Below are 23,082 nucleotides of genomic sequence, written 5' to 3'. Positions count from 1 at the left end.
CTTCCAGTGCGCTTGTTGTTCTCTGTTTCCTCACATCACTTCCCCTCTGTGATGAATTTTTGCTTTGTCCGTGCTATTGCAGCAGCCCTCCCTTCAGCTGTGTTATTGGCTTTTAACAGTGAGAACAGCAATCACAACGCTCACTCTCTGCCTCCTTTCTGAGCTATATAAACGCCTTTTTGAGTTTCCACGCCAACAGCGAGGCAGCTCCTGATTCAATAGCAGCTATAAAACATGGCTGCAAACCTGTGTCTGTTTTACTGAAGCAATTTAGCTTGGCTCAAGGGCGCCGAGGCAATATCTCTGTACGTTCGCCCGCCTGTTCAGCAGAAGCCGGGGAAAACGGTGGCCATTTTCACGTCTGACCGTTTGACTGACTGCTCTATTTGGGCCCAGAAAGGATTGAGGCAGGCCTGACAGACTGACGCTTAGATACAGCTGATGACTCCGTCTGCATTGTCCGACTATCGCGTCCCCCCCCCCCCATGGCTTCCTCTCTGTGAGACGGACCGGCGCAGATGCCGCTGATCTAACCTCAGTTTGGCTCGTCTGTGAAATATTACACAAGAACACACATTTATTTCAGCTTTGCTTTGGGCTGCAGATCTTCAATAGCTGCTTTCAAGGCGGCATGAAGCAAACAGTTCAGGAGCTTAGCTACGCTTTCATCATACTTTTATGCTGCTTTTGAAATGTTTATTCAAGGTGGTGGAAGGTGTGGCAGAGGGGTTTTTGCATTTTAAGCAATTCTTTGCAACAAAGGTGCGGATTAGCATTTACAAATACCAAAATCTGAGGTCAGATATGTGATAATTTCATTTATTGCTCAAAGAACAGGCAGACAGTGGCTTTTAGGGTATTTACTAGGAATGCACTGATTGTCTTTTTTCACTTCTGATACCAATATATGAGGTTTACCTTGTCTGACACAGAAAAACTGAGCTGAATTGACTTAAAATGTTTGTTTTTTAAACATCTTGAGGTCATAACGAATAAACATTTACATCACAATCAACATTTATACAACAAATCTTTAAATGCAACGCCACAAAGCTAACCATCTGTGGATAAACGGCAGAATTTCACCTTTAAGTCGTCAGCTGACTTTGAAAACACTTGAGTAACATTCTGGTGTGAAAGCAGGAAGTTGTAGCTGCTTCACCTCGTTGTTGTGTGAAAACTCATCTCTGTGTGAAACGCTTTATTGGAGTGATTACAAGGCTCATTGATGGTCCTTTATGGTTTCATACAGTGTAATCTGAGAGGCTAACAATCAATCTTTTCATTCACTCGTGTAATTTTGATTTTTATGTGCTCTCGGGGACGGCTGTAAAATGTGTGGAGGGGGAGTTTTGTGTTGTTTTTCTAACTGAGTGAATCAAAAAACCTTACAAATTAAAAGTACATTTCCAAGATTCAAAGAAGCCAAGCTATGAAAATTAAGACAAAATTGTACTTTTTCTTAGAAAATGGCAGATTTCCTTTTGAAATTATGCTGATGTTAAAGCTTTTATGTTCTGTGGTTGTGATTATACCAAAGAAAAGACCATCAAAGGACTGTGTTGAAAGTAAATATCAAGCAGAGTAATTTTATTCCTAGAATCTTAGTTGTTTTTTTGTTTTTTTTTTCTGTTTGCAGATCATCCAGGACCGAGTGCTGGAGCACGGCTCCAGGAGCAGCCTGATGTGGAACAGCCACCCTGGAGGCCTGTTTGCCTTGCCGCAGTACTCCGGATACCTGGGAGACTTCCCCTTTTACTATGCCACACTGGGTCAGTAACGCACAAAACCCAGAGCAGCATTAACACAGAGCAGGAATTGTACAAAATTCAGATTTTATGCTCTTCCATCTGCTGCTTCTAAATAAGTCATTAATAATTTTGGGAATAAGTTAATGTCTGGTTGGTTTCTGGGAAACGAGTTGTTTCAAAAACCTCCCAGTTGTTAAGTCGCCTTTGACGGGCAATGTGCCGTTACCTAGCAACCCAAGCAGAACTCCAGCACATTTGATCAACTGGTTTTACTGCTGTATGTACTATACAATGGCTGCTGGAAAAGACAAATGTTTTGTTCTTGACTTACCACCCAGAAACCACTTGCTGCATTCTTGTTGGTTGTGCAGGATGCTCCACTTCTGCTTTTTAAAGATGTCAGGTAAAGATACCAACACCTGTGGTTGCTAAAAAAATCTGGCAACCACAGCTGTGGGTATTTTATTGTGAATTAGAGACTTTTTTTTTTTTTTTTTTTACATAATACACATAATTTCTGATTTGCTAAAGGGGCAGGAATGTTTCTCATGGTGGGTTTTTTCTGTTTTAATGTCAGAAAGTGGCTTTTTCCATATAAGCATCTTGAAATGATGGAAAACAGAAATTTCCCACTCGGCTCCCATATTTTCTCAAACTGAAATCAGGAACCAACATTTCCTGTGAATTTCCTCCCCTTTCTCTTTATTAGTTTTCATCCAAGAAGACGGTTTCCGTATCATTTCTGTTCAAATCCAGCTGTGGCTCCTGAACTTTATCTGATTGGCAACAAGAGATGGAATAAAGTTGCTGCTGCTGTGGCTGCATCAGGCTTGTAGTGGGGTGGACGAACGGGTCTGTGACGGATGTCTGTATTAGTTCTGCTGACACACCAACCCGTCCATCACTGGGTTTAAAGTCAGCAATGCTGCGACGAGGCCAGATTCCTGCCGCTACGGTTCAGCAGAGCCGATATTTCCCCCCGCCGCCACATTTCTGCAACCCTCTCCATCCCTGACTTCCTCACTCCATCATCATCCACTGCTGCAACACACACACACAGACTGCAAAATGAACTCAGCCAGGTTTTACTTCGGATATGGAAATGGATGGATGCGGTGACAGGCACAGATTACAATGGCTGCAGCTGAATTTGTTTGTCAAGGAGGAAGCAATTAAACATGGATGGGCTTTTAGGAGACAAAGTGGCTTGTCACTGATGGGTAAATGTGTGAAACCAAAGCCAGATCATTTGTTTCTAGCTGGCTTTTCTTCTTCCTCTCTCAGAGCCAATGAAAGGCTGCTGACTCTGTTGTCATTCACAACAACACTCTCTAACTGTAGCTGTGTTTCCACTACAATCAAATCTTTGTCAACATTCTGCTGTTTGAAAAAAACCCACAATTTTTCAACTGCAGTGTTTCCATTAAATAAGAAATGAAATTAAAATCACATGTGAAAAAGCTTGTTCACATAAGTCATTAAAAATCCTGGCAGCAGCCGATGTAAACATGAGATACAATCAGCCATCAGAGGAGACGGCGGCGTTGGAGCGACAAACCTCTTCTCCATGCATCGCTTCGGGGAAAATGTACTCTGCGATTTTACAGAAGGATTTTGGACTCAACATGTTCAAATGACACAACTTTTTATGAATAAAACAAACAGACGCTCCTTCATTGTGAGGCTTCACCAGCTTGAACAAGTCAAAGATCGCAGCCCTAATCCTGTCCTCCATGTTATGATGCTGCACTAAAACTTGATGCCAGAAGTACAAAAGCCTGTCTGTGCCTCAAAGCAGCCTGGAGTGTTTCTGCAAACTTCCAGGAAGTGAGAAGCGTAATGTGCTCATAGAGGCTGATAAAAGCCACCGAGTATCATGTGCCACAGGCAGAAAACGGCACGTGAATCCAAAGTTTAGCAACCCAGACAATGAACTCTGCAGGTTCTGTTTGGGGTTTCATCAACTCCTGGCAGCTCTAGACTCATACTTGCAGATTTCTGAAAAGTCTGCAGTGGAATCGCAAAGATACCGTAGTTTGCAAAGTTTGAAAACCGCATATGTTAATCTACTCAGAAATTGCTCAGTGGCAGAGAGACGAGTCGTCTGACGCTATCTCCTCCCCGCCATGCTTTGCTGGTTTGGGTTAGATTAGATTTAAATTAGGAGACGCTGGACGCCCTTTATGATCTGTCTGCCTCCGCGTCTTTTCCTTCCGTGTTTTCAGCTTCGATTATTCTGCTCCAGCAGGAAGTCGGGTTGAATCTAAAGTCACACCAGCGGTCGGTTGTCTCTTTATCAAGCTGCAAGATGAAATATTTAGTGATCGGGAGATTCAGAGTTTTTCCAAACACATTAACATTGTTGAATATTTTAAAGTTGTTTTGAAAAATGTTCATCCCTGCCAGTTAAACTGTTTGTATTTGTTCCTGCTGACAGCCTCGTCTCCACTGAAAATAGACTGAAAGATTTTGAGAATGAGCCTCTAGTTCTTTTTGACAATCGGCTCTACGCTGCAAGAAAAGCCCCAAACTTTTCAGTTTCAGTTTTAAGTTGATAATTTCTTAATATTGATTCAGAACAGTGGTAGTTCCACTGGCAGATGATTTCACTTAATTCAAATAATCTGCCAGTGGAACTATAACTTTTTCATCAAAATTAAGGAATTATTGACTTAAAAAAAGCTCCTATATATTGCTGAATAGTTACTTGTAAATTGCTGTACTGAAACAAATTTCTTTGTACTTCTGTACAATGACCATAAATACTGATTCTGATTCTGCTAAGCTGGAACAAACTTTCAGAAAACTGCAAAACAGCTGAAATACTGAGTACCTTTAAATATAGACTGAAAACCCACCAGTTTAGAGTCGCTTTTGAATCATAATCAATGAAACATTAACCAACAATCTGATGTGTAACAATGGCACTTGACAAAATGTAATGTTTCAGTTGTTGACTGTTCTACGCTTTTGTATTTTTATGATGTAAAACGCTTTTAAATGCCTTGTTGTTGAAAGGCACTGTACAAATAAAATGTGATCTGATTTTGATTTTCACTTTCTGCATTGTTGTTGGTTGTGCAGGAGGCTCCACTTCTGCTTTTCAAAGATGTACAGTAGTATAACTGCCCATCTGTTTGCAGCTGTTTTTAGGTGGGAGTGTAAACGTTGAGTTGGATTCGTGGCCAGCAGCAGCTTATTTGACCCTAAAATGTCGGATTTTGTGTAAAAAATGTATTGGACATGTTTTGTATAATCCATCGATCCAAACCTGTTCAAGGAAGCATAACGGGTCACCTTTAAGTTTCAGTGAGAGTCATTAAAGACTGCGTGTTTCTGTTTGTGTTTCAGGTATTAAACCGTACCCCAAGTTCACTGCAGTCATCCACGCCGTCTCCCCTCTGGTGTCCCAGTCCCAACCCATTCTCAAGCTACTGGTAGCTGTGGCCAAATCCCAGTACTGTGCTCAGGTAAATATTTGCCGTTATCCTTGAACTCTCGCGCCGCATTATGCGGCTCACGGCGGCCCGCTCCACAATTGCATTTTCCAAGCGGAGCAGAACAGCAGAGCTCATCCCGGGTCTGTGTGTGCTGTGAATTAACTCTGGAGGATTGAATTAGAGCAGCAGTTTGCAGCCGGGGTACATCTGTCTCCATGGCAGCCGAGCCCCCTTCAGCACAGCTGGAGATGGCGTGTATTGATTCCCCAGCTTGCTCCTTACCAAAGCGGGAAATGAAATGGAATTTGCTCCTGGATGGCCGGGTTTTTTTCTGTTGTTTTTGTGGGAGTTGGGTGGGTGTGTTTTGGTTTGTTTGTGCAGGAAACAGAGTGAATGAGAAAGTAAATCCAATTCAGTATTTATAGTTTGCAACGGTAGTGAAATATTCAGGGTTCCTATGGTTTTCAGGTCAAAACTCCACATTTTCAGGGTTTTCCTTCCCTTTTAGGCAGAAACACAAAACTTCACTGTTAATGTATTGGAGATGCTCAGAAAATGTTCTGACCTGCAATATTAAACTGGAGGATGAACGGATGTACTAAGAGACAAACAGGCTGGGGGAAAAACTGGTAGCTGAGCAGACAAATTGAGAAATGGATGGATGGATAAATAATGAATGAGTAAATAATGGATGGATGATTGGACAAAAGGATGGATGGATGAAAGACTGGGTGGATGGATGAACAAATGAAAGAATGGACAGATAATTGAACAGATCCCTCATACAGGCTCCCTCTGGTCTAATGAAGGTAGATCCAGGATTATATCCAGTAGCACAAATAAAGGGTAAATAATCTGTATCCCTTAGGGCTCATTCACACCAGCCATGTTTGGTCCATTTTAATCAAACTCTGGTTTGTTTGTGTAGAAGGTCCGGTTTGTTTGGGGCGGCGTGAATACACAATCAAACTGATGTGGACCAAAAAGTGAGCTCTGGAGTGCTCTGAATGCACATATGAATGCGAAGCGGACCAGAAACCGCTCCAACAGAAGGAAGTGAACTGTACCACAGAGCATTCTGGGTAAATACAATCAGAACAAACGCACAGGTCTAGCGCTAACAGGAGAAATGCCTCGTGGTCTTTTACCAAAGACAAAAGAGAAATCCTACAAATGCTAAAATCTGATGCTACTCCATTTTGGTTTACGTTCTGTGAAGAAGGAAGCGGCGCTCATGTCTTCTCCAGAGGTTTTTCTGTCGTTTGCATCAGTAGCTTTTGGTGCAGCGCCACCACAGGCGACCGGGGGGAACAGGAATTTTTGAAGGGTTTGATTCGTTGGACATATTGCAGTGAAAGCGAACCGATCAACGATCTCATAAAATTAACAATCAGGGCCGATTTATCGGTGTATCCCTATTTTTTTTTCAGGTGCTACAAACGATCAAGCGTAAAGGTGCAGTTATTGCATTTCAAGCAATAAAATCTGTATTTTTTTATTTAGTAAAGAAAATAAGTTTTATTTTAATTAATGTCTAGTATTGTATGAAAAAGATTTAAATTAAAAACTTGCTAAAAAAATTCGATTGTCAGAATAATTGATTAATCAATAACAGCCATATATCAGTCTCACCCCAGCTTTCTGCTTTGATGGAGCTGCTTTCCTGTTTGCCTTCTCCAGGCTGTGCGTGCAGAGCGGAGAGCCGGGTGCACAGCGAAGGGGGGCATTTCTTCTTCTTATCGCACAAAAAAACAAGAGGGGAGCTGCTGTGCTACGAGTGAGGATGAATGAATGAATGAACGGTGAACACCAGAGGGTAAAACTGGACGACAGAAACGTTGTGAGGAGCGCTCTGACTCGGCAGACCTCCTGCTGCGTGTTTTGCAGTTTCCTCCTCCCGTCGTTTATCCGGCGCACTCAGACAATACTTCCCTGTCGACACCCAGAGAGGGCGGCGAGCCGACAGAGACTCCATCTGTCTTCCTAATCAAACCGCAGTAGAAGTGTGTGAGCGCATTAACACCCGTCTGTGTGCAGCATACCTGTTGTTATCTCTCTGTGACAGCAGTATTTACCCCCCCATTAGCTTCCTGAAGGATTTCTTTTTTTTTTTGTTATCTCCGTTCACTGAGAATAGGGAGACGATTTAGCGATTTATCAAACAGCTGTACATCATCTTCTTCCTCTGCCAGTGACATATTTTGCACGCTAACTCACAGCTGCTGCAGCCTTATGGGAATACCTCAGCACACATCCAAATATCTCCCAGCACATTGCTCTGCAGGTCCAGTCAGGGATCAGAGTCCCCCCGGGGCGAGCCGCGGTGTGTGTGACGTCGCTGCTGCCTGAGTAACACGAAGCTTTATTGATCGCTGCAGGGAAATTCCTGTGGTTCACCTCCGTTGGGACTGGGGACGCCTCTGAGCGGAACCAGGATGGGAGAATCTGCAGACTGGCCGGAGGACATCTCATCAGGGCAGACGCAGACTGAATGGGAGGCTGCTGCCGTGTCCCAGAGAGTTTTGTTCACCCCAAACCAGGAGATTAACGGGTTAAACAAGAGTGGATTTTCACTCCCAACGCCATCTCAATGTGGTTCCCATATCCGTCTGCCTAAGTCAGAGCACTGCAAGAAACTCTCCCAACACACTATAATTAAGGCTATTTTACTCAGACAGCTATTATTTGGACGATTAATCAATTGTTCTGACGATTAATCGATTATTCTGACAATAGATTAATATGATTTTTAAAAATTGGCACTTTCTGCATATTTTTTGTCTAATCACAAATACAAATAAGCAAATAACTCGATTCCTTTTTTAAAATAACCAAAATGAACATTTTATTCCCTAAAATTCAACAGCATAGCAGCTAAAATAATACTTCCAACACCGTGTAAAAAAGTCCTTTCTCCTTTCTGCTTGACTTCATATCTGTTAATTATGTTGTTTTTTATTAATTGTATTGCATAAAGAGAATTTTTTACTGAATTTAAACCGGGTGTAACTAAAACTACGTCATGTGAGGAGTTCTGGGTAGAACAGTTTTAGACATAGAAGATTATTTTTTCCATCTTAAATGCAAAATGCACATATTTTTGTACATTTTGGTGTTTTTGTACATTCTGCAAATGGCATTTGTTTGATTGAGTCTGTATGCTCCAATTAACGATTAATCAATTACCGAATTAGTCAGCAATTATTTAAATAAGTGATTAATCATGATTAATACGATTAATCGTTCCAGCCACAACTATAATTATAAACATTATTGTTTCAGAGACTGTTTTCTTCACAAATCCATCCATCCATCCATCCATCCATCCATCCATCCATCCATCCATCCATCCATCCATCCATCCATCCATCCATCCATCCATCCATCCATCCATGCACGTTGTCTTTGTCTGATCTGAAATGTGCAACAAAAAACATAAAAACATGATTAAACTCTTAGGCTGGAATGTTTGCACAACATTTTACATCTTAAGCAACTGAAAACATAGAATTAAGGAACAAATTAAGGTGGATTTAATTCTACATCAAATTAAATTTACAACTTAAAAAACATAATACTGGTGAACAAATTGTAAAGCAAAAAAAAAAAAAACAACAACATGAAATGGACACAAGCAGTTATGGGAAAGAAACACAAAGAGATGCAGAAGAACCACAAAGTGCCAGTTTGCCCAGGGGAAACTAAACTATGCGGCCTCAATAATGCAGGACATACAGTTGATACCAAAAGTCCTTCTGACGACTAAAGAGCAAAATAATTTATAAAACGATTAACACAAAACCCTGAAAGGAGGAACAAAACCAGGAACACAGAAGCAAAGACATTGTTTAGCTTTTTTTAGTCAAAACTCAGAGCAGACAAACGTTTTGCAGCCATAGAAATAAGAAAAGAGTTTTTTTGTTTCTGTTTAAGCCGTCTGGGTCGGCCTGACCTGAAGGACAAACGCAGACATGTTTGTTAAACCAAGAACAGCACGACTCTGCTGTCTGACTTTAACTAACAGCACTTTGTCATGGTCTGTGTCTCCATACCATTTCTCACCAGCCTTCTGTGTGACTGTAAACGTCTATGGGCGTGTGTGTGTGTGTGTGTGTGTGTGTGTGTGTGTGTGTGTGTGTGTGTGTGTGTGTTTCTGATTAAATATTAATGAATCCTGCTGTGGTAATTCAGTGAATCGGTTGACCTGCAGGTTGCTGCGTCGTTGTCTGAGTCATCTAAAACATGACATGACCGCAGCTGAGGGCGTGACCTTTGCCCCTGACTGGAAAACGTCCTCGGACGCCGTGATTGGATCGTTTCCCGTCTGAAATGTTGACGCTGCTGCTGCTGCTGCTGCTGCGGCGCGGTGATAATTGGAAAATATTTTATCGCTTCGTTTGCCCTTTGCGGCTCTTTAACATTGAATCAAGTCGTAACAAGGTGACATTTTCTGGCCGCGAGCCACATAAATGTCACGTGTTTCATGGTTTAAATCTGTAGGTTTGGTCCTCTGAGGGTGAAACAGGAATAAATGATTAAACATGCACAGAAAAGGATTCAGGGTTTCTGACTATAGTTTAGTTTTTTTTCATTGTTTGTCTAATTTAACTGGTCTTAATTAGTTTGTGCATTTTATACTTTTTATTTGCTAAATATTTTCACTTTTACTATATTTTTATTAGTTTTTTTATATCTTGTTTTGATTTTACTACTTTTTATTAATTATTATTAGTTAAATATTGTATCATTTTTGCTAGTTTTATTAGTTATTCTTAAGTTTTGTTTTGTTTTTGCTAATTTTAATAGTTATAGTCGCAGTTGTAGTTTTTTCATACTTGGGTTAATTTTTCGGTGCACAATTCAGAAAAGTCAAAGTATTGTGATTATTCTTACATTGATTGGTTTATAAATACTCAACAGAAGGTGCAATTAAAAAAATAAATCAGTTATTGAATCTGGAGTTTCCTGTGGAGTTGGGAGAAACGCCGACAGCGCCGTAAAAAAATCTATTTCACTTCGGTTTGAAAGGCAGATAAATAGATTCATACACATAAAAACAAAGGATAATATATCTATAATTATAAGAGTGTTTTTGTTATTTTGATAAAAGTGTGAGATAGTTCCAGTTGGTTACAGTTTTCCCCTTTAGTTTTAGTTAACTAGAGCAGCTTTACATTAGAAAAAAACTATTTTTTCTGTCTTTTCCAGATTATCGTCCTGTGGAACTGCGACAAGCCGCTCCCAGCCAAACACCGCTGGCCCGCCACCTCCGTGCCCGTCATCGTGATCGAGGGAGAGAACAAGGTGAACACGCACACACACACACACGCACACACACACACGCACACACACACACAAACACACACACACTCACACTCAGATGCCTCACAGGTGTGATTGCTATCATTTCTAATTACATATTCCCAAATGGTAAACCTACTGTATCTTTATTCACTCTGGGAGTTAATGAGTTTCGATTTGAGCCGCGCTGATCCCATTAAAGGACAGTTTTAGCTTTAATTCAACCTCAGTAATGAGAGTTTTTCACTCTGGATGACTGGAGGAAAATCCCTCCTGTGTGTTGGACCCCAGCTTCAGAACCACCAAGCATTTATTTGGTTTGGATTCACGTTTTTTACCTTAATTATGRTCTAAATTATAATCAAGAATCAACTTTTGTTCGTTTTAGCTTCAACAAAACTGGTATTTGATTTTAAAATCCATAAAATAAAAAAGAATCGGCTGAAAACTGTAGTTGGCCAACAAAAATGATCTCCAGTATTTAATCCTACAAACTCAGCAGAACATCAGTTTGACAAAATATTATTGTTACTAGTCACTTTAACATTATTTTTACTATTCAATAAGCTGATATTGAATAATCATTATTATTACATAGCATTTAAATAATAATATTATAATTTATTGTGTTACTATTATTTTTTGTTAATCTGTGTTTACCTTCKACAGAGGTWAAACTTTCTGGATATTTCCCGTTTAATTATGTTCAAAACTTTATGGAAGTTTTATTTCTTGTCATATTAGTAAGTTTATATTAATATGACAATATTGGTATAAAGTATTCAAAATGAAACTTTTCATTTCTAGATTTAAAAAATTGTTTCAATCTAGCAAAAATCAAAAATCTTGAAATAAAATTAAAATAAAAAATGTTTTAGGTTTTTCTTTTTTTGGTTTTGATCCTTAATTATCAGAAAAATATTCAGGTTTTTCTTGTTTAATGAACCTCTAATTTCTCTGCTTTTGTTATATTTATGCTTGGAATAAAAGCTGGATTGTTTTAAAGTTTTTTTTCTTCATCTTTACCAGGATTTTCTGCAGTTTGTGATTTAAGAAAACCTTAAACTCTGCAGAGCTTCATCAGTGAAACGCTCAGAGCGGCTGCAGCTCTTCTTCATTTCGCTTTTTGACGATAAAACATGTTTGTAGAACCTGGAGAACATGTTGACCGTTCCCACTTCTTSTTTATAAATCCCTCATCTACTGAGGAATCGCTCAGTTTGTTGAATTATAGATGTCGATGCTTCAGACTCACCTGAGTGGAAGTGGTTTCCTCTCCGCTGTCAGTCAGTCAGCCGGCGGCGGCAGGCGGGTTTGTGGTTTTCCTCCCCTYCTCGTGACTCTCAGTGGTTTATTCCAAGCTGTCAGTCATAACAGGAGGCCTCAGCGTCTGAAAAAGTGAGCAGAACGGGCCCAGCGTTCTGCCTGCGTGTGTGTGTGTGTGTGTGTGTGTGTGTGTGCGCCAGGCGGCCTGTGGTTTGTTGTGATTGTGGTGTTTCTGTGTTTACTGCGGCGAGCCAAGCTGTGTTCTTCACCCCACAGAGGGAGACGCAGGCAGGGCTTTCTTTTCTCCATCCCTTCTTTATCCTGCAGCTTCCTTATTTCACCGTCTTCCTTCATCGTTTTTCTGTAGAAAATCATTTTTATTAGCAGAACAAAACGGTCGGTCTGGTCCGGATCAGACCGCCGTGCTTTTATACCCAAAGTGACCAAGTTGGACCAAACCGAATCGCTGCAGCCGTTTGACCGAACTGGAAGGCAGTGGGACGGTTTTAGGAAAAATGATGCCAAACTAGATTATGTCATCTTTCTGCTTTCTACTGGCCAGGAGACTCATGGTTTTAGATGGAGGWATCCACATCCTCCAGCACACGGAGGCTGGTTAACCGAGGATATGTTGCATTCATTTGGAGAAGATTAGACACTGCAAAGATATAAAACCTTACCAATTACTTTTGGTCTAGTTTCTAGTGCAGATATCTCAATGTATTTAAGGACAAAACTGACATAAAAGTGACGTTTTATCAACATATAGAGGCTGGTTTTAAGATAATAATAATTCCTTAATATTAATGAAAACACACTTGTTCCACTGGCAGATAATTTAATTTATCACTTTTTTTCCCCAGCTTAKAAGTTAATTTGTCTGCAGATGGAACTAGTACATTTTCATCATTATTAATAATWATTATTATTATTATTATAATAATAATAATGGTTTTTATTTGTCAGCACCTTTCAAACACCCAAGGACACTTTACAACATTAAAAACACAAATTAAACAGTAGAAAACTGCTACAAAAACACAAAGCCACCAAATAACTAACAAAATTAAAGAGAGGAAGTTAACTTGAACAGATGAGTTTTAGTTGTGCTTTAAAAGTCAGAAGAGAGTCAGTTAAGRAGTTATTTACTTAAAATAAGCCTCTTTATCTGGCTAAAATGTTACTTTAAGTTAGTTTGTCTTATTTGAAGTGTTCTAAGATATTTGAACTAGAAATTAAATCCAAATCACTTGGTAAGATTTTGTGTTTTTGCAGTGCAGTCAGAGGATCTGTTTAAAAAAATGGCAGCCATTTACATCTTATGTTTGAAGGAATTTCAGCAGATAGATTTTTGTYATTTTTGCACAAACCTGAAACTGGCATTGGCTGCTTTACCGGTACAGAGCAGGTACAGTGTTGGTGAGGTGGGAGGGATTTCTGTGGTTTCTGTTGTTATTGTTTTGCKGTGTTTAAATAAACACCAATAAAAAGAGCTTGATTAAAAGCTACCAGAATTGCACAAAAATGTAAAAATTCACACAAAAACATAAAGATTAAACCCAACATAACCTYCTTAGTCAGTTTCTCGGCAAAAAACTGAGTTTCATTTTAAATTTAACTTCCTGAAACCCTAATCGGCCAAATATACGATCCCCACTTGTTGCTAAGTGTCCGGTCGGCTGGTCCTCCCTGTCCTCCCTCCTCCTCCGCTGAGGAGGAGCCGGATTGCTGCAGGCGGATTCCCGCTGAGAAGAGTCCCGTTCCTGGAGAGCAGCACCAGCCCCAGGCTGATACGTCTCACTTCTAACGTTACAAACACCAGCCTCTCATCCTGCCTTTGTCTCGCTCCCTTGTTTGTCTCGCTGTCACTCTCCTGTCTCCTCGTCTCTTGTTTTCTTCTTCTCTGGGTGGAAAAACAAGAGGGAGAGCAGGAGAACGGATTGTTTGGTTTCCTCTCTTTGTGGCCACAGGATGAAGTGAGACTGAGGGCGAAGAGCTTCTCACGTTTCCTCTAAACTCTGATTTTCCCTCTTCGCCTGTCTGTCGCTCACACGCTGGAAATACGAGCAACACTTGAAGTGATGAGAGTCTGGACGCTTCGTGAGAGCAAGCTGGAGTCAAATCAATGTTTTCCACAGATACATCAACTCAATATGAGCAAAGGAAATCCCTTCCCCTTCCTCATGCACTGCAAAAACACAWAATCTTACCAAGTAGTTTTTGTCCAGATTCTAGTGCAGATATCTTAGGACACTTGAAATAAGGCCAAACCAAACMAAAAATAACTTTCAGCAAGAAATAGAAGCTTGTTTTAAGTCRATAGTTATTTAATATTGATAAAAAGTACTTGTCACATTGGCAGATTATTTACCTTATAATAAGACATTTTCTCCATGTTTTAGTGAAATAATCTGCCAATGAAGCTGGTAGTTGCCTGCGTGGTGTTGCTGCGTGTTGTTGCTGCGTGTTGCCTGTGTGTTGTTGCTGCTGCGTGGTGTTGCTGCGTGTTGCTGCGTGTTGTTTCTGCGTGTTGTTTCTGCGTGTTGCCGGCGTGTTGTTGCTGCATGTTGCCAGCGTGTTGTTGCTGCGTGTTGTTGCTGCGTGTTTCCGGCGTGTTGTTGCCGGCGTGTTGTTTCTGCGTGTTGGAGCTGTTGGACCTTTAGGAGCTGCTGAGCTCTGGATCAGAGGCTCCTCTCTACTGGCTTTAATGTGAGGGAGACTTTAACTAGACCACAAATTGAAATGTTCCCCAGATCCAGACGAGGAAATGCCTTCATCTCCAGAATTTACTCTCATCCAATCATTCCCCCGTCCGTTTTTCCATCCTTCTGTCCTTTCATCCATTCATTTGTCCATCATCCATTCTTCATTTTTGCAGTTCTTTCCGGTTCCATACTTAAAAAATTAAAAAACACATAAATAATTGATTAAAAATCATGAATTAAGGATTCTGTGTTTTGATTTTAGCTTGGAAGACGTGACAGAACCGTGTGTGTGTGTGTGTGTGTGTGTGTGTGTGTGTGTGTGTGTGTGTGTCTGCGTGTGTGTGTGTGTGTGTGTGTGTGTGTGTGTGTGTATCAGCACCAATTAAACCCATGTGTTTGTGTGAAGCTGTGGGAGTTGCAGCTCACATCCGGTTCAAATCTCCATCAAGAATCTGCTGTTTCTTTTCTCCTCCTTTCATCACTGCAACCGTTTCAATCTAAATATCCTCAAGATGTTGCTCCACTCCCATCACTCGCTCCGCTTCCTGTAAATATTCAGCGGCTGTCATGTATAATACAGGCCGGCTTCTTCTGCTGCAAAATGTACGTAGTCTGCTTTCAAACTGGCGTGGAGGAGAAGAGTAAATTTGTGCCACATGTATAACRCAAGACTTGCAGCATGTATCTGGGTCCGTTTCTGTGTTTTTATTGATTTAAAGGAGAAAAGAAGCGCCTGCAGCAGTAATGGAAACTTGTTTCAGCACTACATCACTGCTGAAAACGACAGGCCGCACCCTGCAGGAAGGAGCAGGAGATTTGCTTTTCCCTCCCCTCTTTCCAAGCCGCCATTTGTTGTTGTCATGGCCTGTTGTCTCCCCTGAATCCTGTGAATGTGTGAGGCGCCATTAAAAATGCATGCCTTAGATATTRGGAGCTAAAGAGTGAGGGGATTTATTTTTGAATTCATCTCGGGGTGCATTTTTCTGTCCAGATTGAAGGGAGGCGGCTGATCCATGCATGCCTAAATGTGATATTTTGCACAGTTTTGTTCTTCCATTTGGTTCTCAGTTGCTTTTTAAAACAATCTAAGCGCTTAAATGAAGACACCCAGGCAGCTTTTGGTATTAAGTTTAAAGTTTTTTGGTGTCTAGAAAAACTAGCCATTTCAAAAGCCTTCCTTCCAAAGGTTAAGACAAATTACATGCACACTGCGCTGTTACCTAGCAACCCTGGTAGAGTTCCACTCATCACCTAGCAACCCCAGCAGAGCTCTAGCACATTTTGATCAGCTGGTTTTACCTCTGTGTGCGCTGTACAATGGCTGCTGGAAAAGACGAGTATATAGTTGTTAACTTATCATCCAAAAACTACTTGATTCATTCCTGTTGGTTGTGCAGGAAGCTCCACTTCTGCTTTTCATAGATGTRCTGTTGCACAATTGCAAATCTACTTGCAGCCCTTTTCTTGTGAGTTGGATTTATTGGGAGAAAAGTGACAAGAGGCCCTAAAACATCTCACTCTGAAAGGAGCCCAGAACAGGCAGAACTGACCAGACTAACATTTCATGATCTGAGAATTATTTTGTGCAGAACCATGTAATGAACATGTTTTGAATAGACCATAGATCTATCCTAACCTGTTCAAGGAAGTGTAATAGGTCACATTTAAAGCTAAATCTGCCATTTTTCTTTAAATGAGAAATCTACTTATATCCCAAGCAGCTCTGACTGTGAGTCAGGAAAGTAAATTATCCTTTTTCTTCCTAGATTCTTTCAGCTCTAATTCAACTTCAGACTTTGTTCTGGTTCTGTTCGTGTCTTTGGAGAGGAGTGACTGTCTGATAACCATCTGGATGCTACCTGTCCTTCTCAGTGGCTGCTGAGTCAGCAGAGCTGCAGCCGTATTTCTGTCAGGACCTGATAACCATCTGACATGCGTCTGCTGGCTTCAACTTGGTTTATGGTTGGTTTTCCTTCAGATCCATGCGTAGCCTGCAGCTCCGTCTGCATGCATGACCTCAGTCACTGAGAGCAATTAAACCTCCATCAGTCTGCAGTTGAATCCCAGGAATGCTGGCAGGAAAATCCTTTGTTTTACCTTTTCATATTGCGTTAGTGCATCCAAACAATTAAGACTTATTAATTGTCAATTAATGGTTAATTAGATTTGAATTAATTCTTGTCAGTTAACTAATGATGTTTGCTTAGGCTTTTTTCAGTGTTGTAGTTTGGTCTCCAACCAGCAGAGGGCACCACGGGTCACCCTTAAGTGGGTCAAGTTGATAAGGAAACAAAGGTGGCAGYGCTATGCCAGAACAGGAAAGAGAAACAGTCTAAACAGAGTCCRGTTTGTGATGAAAAGTTTATTTCATGTGGTTCTGRTCATAAATATAAACACTCAACGAGCTCCTGAAGTTCACTCAGCTTAAGAAGTTTCTATTTTGTTATGTTTTATAAATTATTTAAGTTTAATAATGTGAGAAAACCACAATTTAATGTTTTACTCGGTCAGTATTTAAAACAGCTGACACAAAATAATGTTAAAATTTAACAATGTTTCTGTTTTTAAGTTATTATGAAATCAATTTCCCCATCATTTCATGAAAAAGCGGTCAGCCTCGTGTTCCAAGAGAAAACTCAGGTTTGTAAGAAAATGGCCGCTTATGAAATTAGCAGATCAATAAGATTGACTCATTAATCAATAACTTGCATCCCTGTATGAACATTGGTGTTGATTTATTTTTAATGCTCCTGCTGCTCTTACACAAACAACCAGGCTAAATGAAAAACGCTCCGKCTTGTTTAGTCGCCACTCGACCCAAATTAGCAGAAGATGAGAGGAAGAACTGCCAGCTGAGTGTCTGAATCAACAGGAAGTTATTTTACTGTTGAAATGCGACTCTTACAATGGCTTGTGCTCTTCTGAAAGGTTTCCATGGAGACGTATTAGCATTACGCTGCTGTAAATTCACTGTGAACTGCTGTCTGTCTTGGCTTCAGATGATGAGTCATTTTCAGACGTAGAAATCTGGAATAAACTGTTTGGATCCCAGGCTTTTGTTAGCATTGCTCTCTTGCTAGTCGACTATGTGTTTGTCATTTTCTCAGTGACATCACTGCTGTGCCTCCAAACATGTTTCTGTAATCAGTTCTAACTATCATGACCTAAACACATCTCTTTCCTCAAACCTCCTGTTGACATTTCTGTTACACTCTTTTCTTTTATGTGAAATAAATAAGATCAATTCTTATACAAACACGCAGCATTCTGTGTAGGCGCTTTTGTTTTCTACACTTCCTCCTTCCACTCAATTTTCCATGAACGTATCCATAGACAAAGTTTTTTTAGATTTTAAATGCAAAATGTACATATATTTTGTTTGGCTAAATTACTTTTCTGAATATTATTTTTTCAGCGAATAGCCTTTTTTTGAGTTCATATACTTCAGTTAATGATAAATTGATTACAAAATTAGTTGATGATTATTTCAGTTATGATTAATCATAATACAAATTGTTTTTGAGTTGATATTGTTTTTGTTTAGTTTTGTTATTTGCAGAACCCTATTTGAACATATTTTTGGGATAAAAGAGAAAATATTTTTTTCTTTTTCTGCTGCCTTTCCTTTTATTTATTTGTATATTTTTCTGTTGTATATAATTGTTTTTTAATGATTTTTTACAATTTGATTAATTGTTTTTGCCCTAGTTGCATGTAATAATAAAATGCCCTGAGATCAGATTTTTAGTTTCTAAACTATAATCATCAAAAGGAGCAGGAAAAATCCAACTATGTATAATGAATTGAGAATTTATCTAGTTCCCTTTGCTCTTTCTGTCTCTTTGAGCTTCGTAACCAAATAATCCTTTATGAACCCGGTTCTGCAGCTGTTCTGGCTCGTTTCTCACTCTGGGTTCTGTTTCTCCTCCCTGCAGGTCATGAGCAGCCGCTTCCTGCCGTACGAGTCCATCGTGACCGACGCTGTCCTCAGCCTGGACGAAGACACCGTGTTGTCCACCACAGAGGTAACTCCTCACCACAGCCGCCATCTTTCTGTTCGGCTACCTGCAGATCAAACACCTTTATTATGTTTCCTTGAACATGTTAGGGTAGATGTATACAAAACATGTTCACTACGTTTTTTGCTCAAAATCGTATAATGAGATTTTAGTTTGTTCAGTTCTGCCTATTTTGAGCTGATTTCATAATGGTGTTGTTTTAAGGCGTCTTATCACTTTAAATCCAAATAAGCTGTTTCTGGCCACGCCCCCAACTCAACGTTTACACTCAGCAAACAGATGCGCAATTATACAACCGTACATCTTTAAAAGCTTAAGTGGAGCTTCTTTCACAACCAACATGACTACAGCAACAACAAATAAATCACACATGCTTTTTAGTTAGCTCTGTGAAATGTGCACCGTACGTACAAAAAGACCATATTCTGGATCTATTTATTGTATTTCTACTTAATTTTATCTGTAGGTACTTTATTGATATACAGTTGTTTATATTTTTGGATATTTTTTTTTAGATATTTTTATATTCAGTGGTGTATATATTGACTGTAACTATTCAGGTTGACTATGGACTATTCAGGTGATCAAATTATTCTGGAACTCAACTTGGGTTGCTAGGTGACGGGCTGGGGTTGCTAGGTGACGGGCTGGGGTTGCTAGGTGAGGGGTTGGGGTTGCTAGGTGAGGGGCAGTGCCTGCTGATGTGTGACTTAGGTTTTTGAAATGACTCATTTTCCAGACACCATCTTTAACTTTTTGCCATAAAACAGCAGGGTGGGTTTTTTAAGTGCTTGGCTGGTTTTAGAATCAGTTGAGACCCAAACAGACGTATAAAAATGTGCAAAATGTGAGTTTTGCCTAATAGACTATCTTTATTCTGGTTTTAATTATAAATGTCTTGTCTTACGTTCACTTCTGTTCAGTTTGTTGTCTCTTGGAAACCCATCTGAGCTTGTCCGCTCGCCTAATTGGGAGCAGCAGTGATTTTGTTGTTTGTTTCTGTTTGTTCCACATGCTGTGGAAAAGTGTACCAGGATCATTCCTGGTTTTGGTGTTTTTTTTGTTGTTCTTTTTTTCTTATAACTGGGGACGAGTTCTGGCGCAGCACCATGGGAAGCCAGATGCTGCTTTGAAGAGCGCAGAATTAGATCTCATAAAAAGGCTGTTGGTGCGGATCAAGATGGCAGAGCCGAGGGAGGCAGGAATCCATCACCCAAAACTAATTCCACCTGTGTTCCTCCCATGAAGATAGCTGAGCACAAACTGTTCTCCGTGGGTTTTAGAAGTCGCAGCTTTAATGTCGGCTCAGAGGAAAACTTTTTCTTCACCGCGACGCTTTTGGGCTTTCATCTAAACAAAGTCGTTCTTTTTATCCTCCTGTTTACTCCAGAGTTTTATGTGAGGCGCAGTGGAGGGGACTGGGCCCGTTTTTGCTTTTGTTTCACGAAGATAACCTCAGTAATCAAACGAATTGTGAGAGAAAAACAATCCAAACCTATAAATGAGAGAGTATTTGCCCCCCTTAAAGGCAGGAGATTTTTGTCCTACTTTTCTTTGCTTATGATGAACTAAATTCACCTTAAAAAGTTAAAAATATGTTTTAAAGAAATAAAAGTCTTAACCACTTTATCCATGATGTTTCTTACCTTTACCAACTTCATTAAAGGATGCTGTCCTCTTTGGTTACCTGATCAGTGTTTTTCCTGTTTCCTAGCAACAAGGGGTGACTCAATTTACCACAAACCTCCGTAGAAGCTTTAATTTAACCCTTAAATGTATCACTTTGTATTTTACTTCTTGAATCAGATAACTGAAATTAAGTAATTTCTACTGTGGATAGTTAACTAAATGCTTAAAGTCACAGTTCATACGGATGCTTGAAATCCTTGAATTTCAATTAGGTGTATTCAAGTTTTGGAAAGTCCTTGATATCCATGTTTCAAAAGCATTATTTACAGGTGAAACCAGTTATTTTTATACACCCAATAAAAAGACACACAAAACTTTTTTTTTCTCAGTCTGAAGAAAAATCAGACTAAACTTCTTCTCGTTTAGGTTTGTTAGAATTATAAAAATTATTTATATTTGGTGAATTCCAAAAAATCTACCAAAACCTATTTTTAGAGATTTGTTTTGTAACTTTATTTAATTTGAGCATTAAGATCATTTACCCACAATTTGTGGGTGTTATTTGTGTTTTTTCTCAGAGAAGTCGGGCACATGGTGTGTGAGAGACATTACAAAACACAAGTTTAATTTACGTACAATGTTGAATACTATGAAGATGTTATTAACTAATACGTCATATAATAGTGAATTGAAATAGTTTCTTAATTAATTTGTAAAGTGTGGTGCTGGAAAAGATTGAAAACGTACTTGAAAAGTGCCTGTATTTTTACTGAAAAGTGTACCAACCAACCCAGCTTAAATCTGTTTGGGTTTTTTCCTCATGATATTGACGGTAAATTCTCTCCTCCTTGTTGACGTTTTGTCCAGGTGGACTTTGCTTTCACCGTCTGGCAGAGTTTTCCGGAGCGGATCGTGGGTTATCCGGCCCGCAGCCACTTCTGGGACAGCAACAAGGAGCGCTGGGGCTACACCTCCAAATGGACCAACGACTACTCTATGGTTCTGACCGGCGCCGCCATGTTCCACAGGTACGGCTCTTCTCCACAAGTAGGTTTTAAGTAAATGGTACATAATATAAATGGCAACGTCTACAGACGAAGTAGGCTTTTCCAAAGGAAGACGTTTCTCAAAAGCCGCATTTGATTGGACGAAACTAACGTCCGTCATTCGACTTTTTCTTTTACTAAATAGTTCACTTCTATGGATTCGGACTTTTTATCATTTGTTATTTTTCAGTTTCGTTTTACGGGCTTTCTAATGTAACCCAGGATATCAGAAGACTTCTTGGTTGGTTACACTTAGATACTAAAACGACAGGCAGGTTGCGTTAGATGGCCCGACATTAGCAGCGTCTTCATAACGTCTCCTCCCGCCCCTCTTAACAGAACATCCGGTTATATTTCAAAATAAGAGCATCAACAAATCGGTAGCGATTTTTAAGAAATGTTGATACCTTGCTATTATAAAACAAAAATTCGTTTTGCTTACTGAAACGATGTAAAACTGTATCAGAGGACTTTGTGTGATCACACTTATTACATCTAAGTGTGATTGTCCCACTTAGATGTAATAACGGCAGACAGATTGTGTTAGCCGTTCAGACGTTAGCAGCGTCTCCATAACTTCTCCTTCCGCCTCTTAATAGGGTATGTCCGATTACATTTCAAAATAAGAGCATCAATATAAATCATGCAGTTTTACAGTAGCGACTTCTCAGAAATGAGAGTAGGAAGAGGATGTTGATACCTTTTCATTACATTAAAAACAAAAGCCGTTATTGTTACTGAAATAATGTAAAACTTGCATAAGTAGTTAAAAACTAATAAAAACACATTAAAAACACAAAAGTTACTTAAATTGGTTTTTGAGACAAAGAAATTGTACCCTTAGCTTCTTTTTTTCTCATTCAACTTTTTATAGCAGTCACCAGAGATGATTTCTACAAGTTTCTGAAATATTTCTGCTGCTGGAAGTAGCCAATCAGTCAATCTTTAGCCAGTCTCTAGAAACGCCCACTTTGAGTCTGCAGAGAATCCCCTCCAGCTCGTCTCTGTTTTGATGGAGCGCTTTGAAGCAGTGATCTGCAGTTCATAAAGTAGATGTGATGTTCAGTGGAGCACAGCCTCAGGAAACCAGGGTTTTGACACTGACTACGTTTTAGAATAAGAGTCAATTTGTCTTGAACGCAGAGCTCTGTAGCTCCTACATGAGGCTCACCTGATGTCCTGTCAGCTTTAATATGGCTTCAGTCTGCTGTAGGAGGACGCCACATCAGGCCGGAGTCAGCCAGTCAGCACCGCCTAATCACTCCTAATATGGCTCTTATCACGCTGGAGTAGAAGCATCATTCAGGAAATATAATATGGAAGACACTCGTCTCTCCAGATCCCACCACTTACTCCCTATCCTGTTCTCTAAAAGTGTCTTCTAGTCATCTGTCCATTCATCCTTCCATCTATCAGTCCAGGTTAGCTCCCACCACTATAACAACTGTTGAACGATAAATTGTCCCAGAAGTTATTGCTATAAACAATATTATCGTTTTGTTTCGCTATGTAAAAGTAACTGAGTAAATGTAACTAGTTACTACTCAACTCTAAATGAAGCTAAATGTACCAATTTTTTAAATCCGATTGTCAGTAGCCGCCATATTTAAATCCCAAATAGAGGAACTCTGTTGTGTAATCTCAGCGTAATCCTAATCCAGCTCCCGTCTCTTAGGTACTACCACTTCCTGTACACCCACTACCTGCCCAGCAGCCTGAAGAACATGGTGGACCAGCTGGCCAACTGCGAGGACATCCTGATGAACTTCCTGGTGTCGGCCGTCACCAAGCTGCCGCCCATCAAGATCACACAGAAGAAGCAGTACAAGGAGACCATGATGGGGCAGGTGAGGAAGCACCAAAGTAACTTTATTATTATTACTAATAGACCATGATGGGGCAGGTGAGGAAGCACCAAAGTAACT

At 40.0% G+C, this 23,082-nt stretch overlaps 1 protein-coding gene across 1 annotated transcript in view; it reads left to right on the top strand.

Annotated features, from left to right (window-relative positions):
- The window catches only part of ext1b (exostosin glycosyltransferase 1b), a 145,109-nt gene that overhangs the window by 120,241 nt on the left and 1,786 nt on the right, over positions 1-23,082 (top strand). Inside the window, exons 5-10 of the mRNA XM_008422746.2 lie at positions 1,640-1,772; positions 5,103-5,221; positions 10,400-10,495; positions 18,399-18,488; positions 20,979-21,139; positions 22,833-23,004. Coding sequence (XP_008420968.1) covers positions 1,640-1,772; positions 5,103-5,221; positions 10,400-10,495; positions 18,399-18,488; positions 20,979-21,139; positions 22,833-23,004 — 771 coding nt within the window. The remainder of the gene's footprint in view (positions 1-1,639; positions 1,773-5,102; positions 5,222-10,399; positions 10,496-18,398; positions 18,489-20,978; positions 21,140-22,832; positions 23,005-23,082) is intronic.

The sequence above is a fragment of the Poecilia reticulata genome, linkage group LG11 (assembly GCF_000633615.1).
Source record: "Poecilia reticulata strain Guanapo linkage group LG11, Guppy_female_1.0+MT, whole genome shotgun sequence".
Classification (NCBI taxonomy): Eukaryota; Metazoa; Chordata; class Actinopteri; order Cyprinodontiformes; family Poeciliidae; genus Poecilia; species Poecilia reticulata.
Note: the sequence above shows the minus strand (reverse complement) of the source record. Positions and strands in the feature narration are given on the sequence as shown.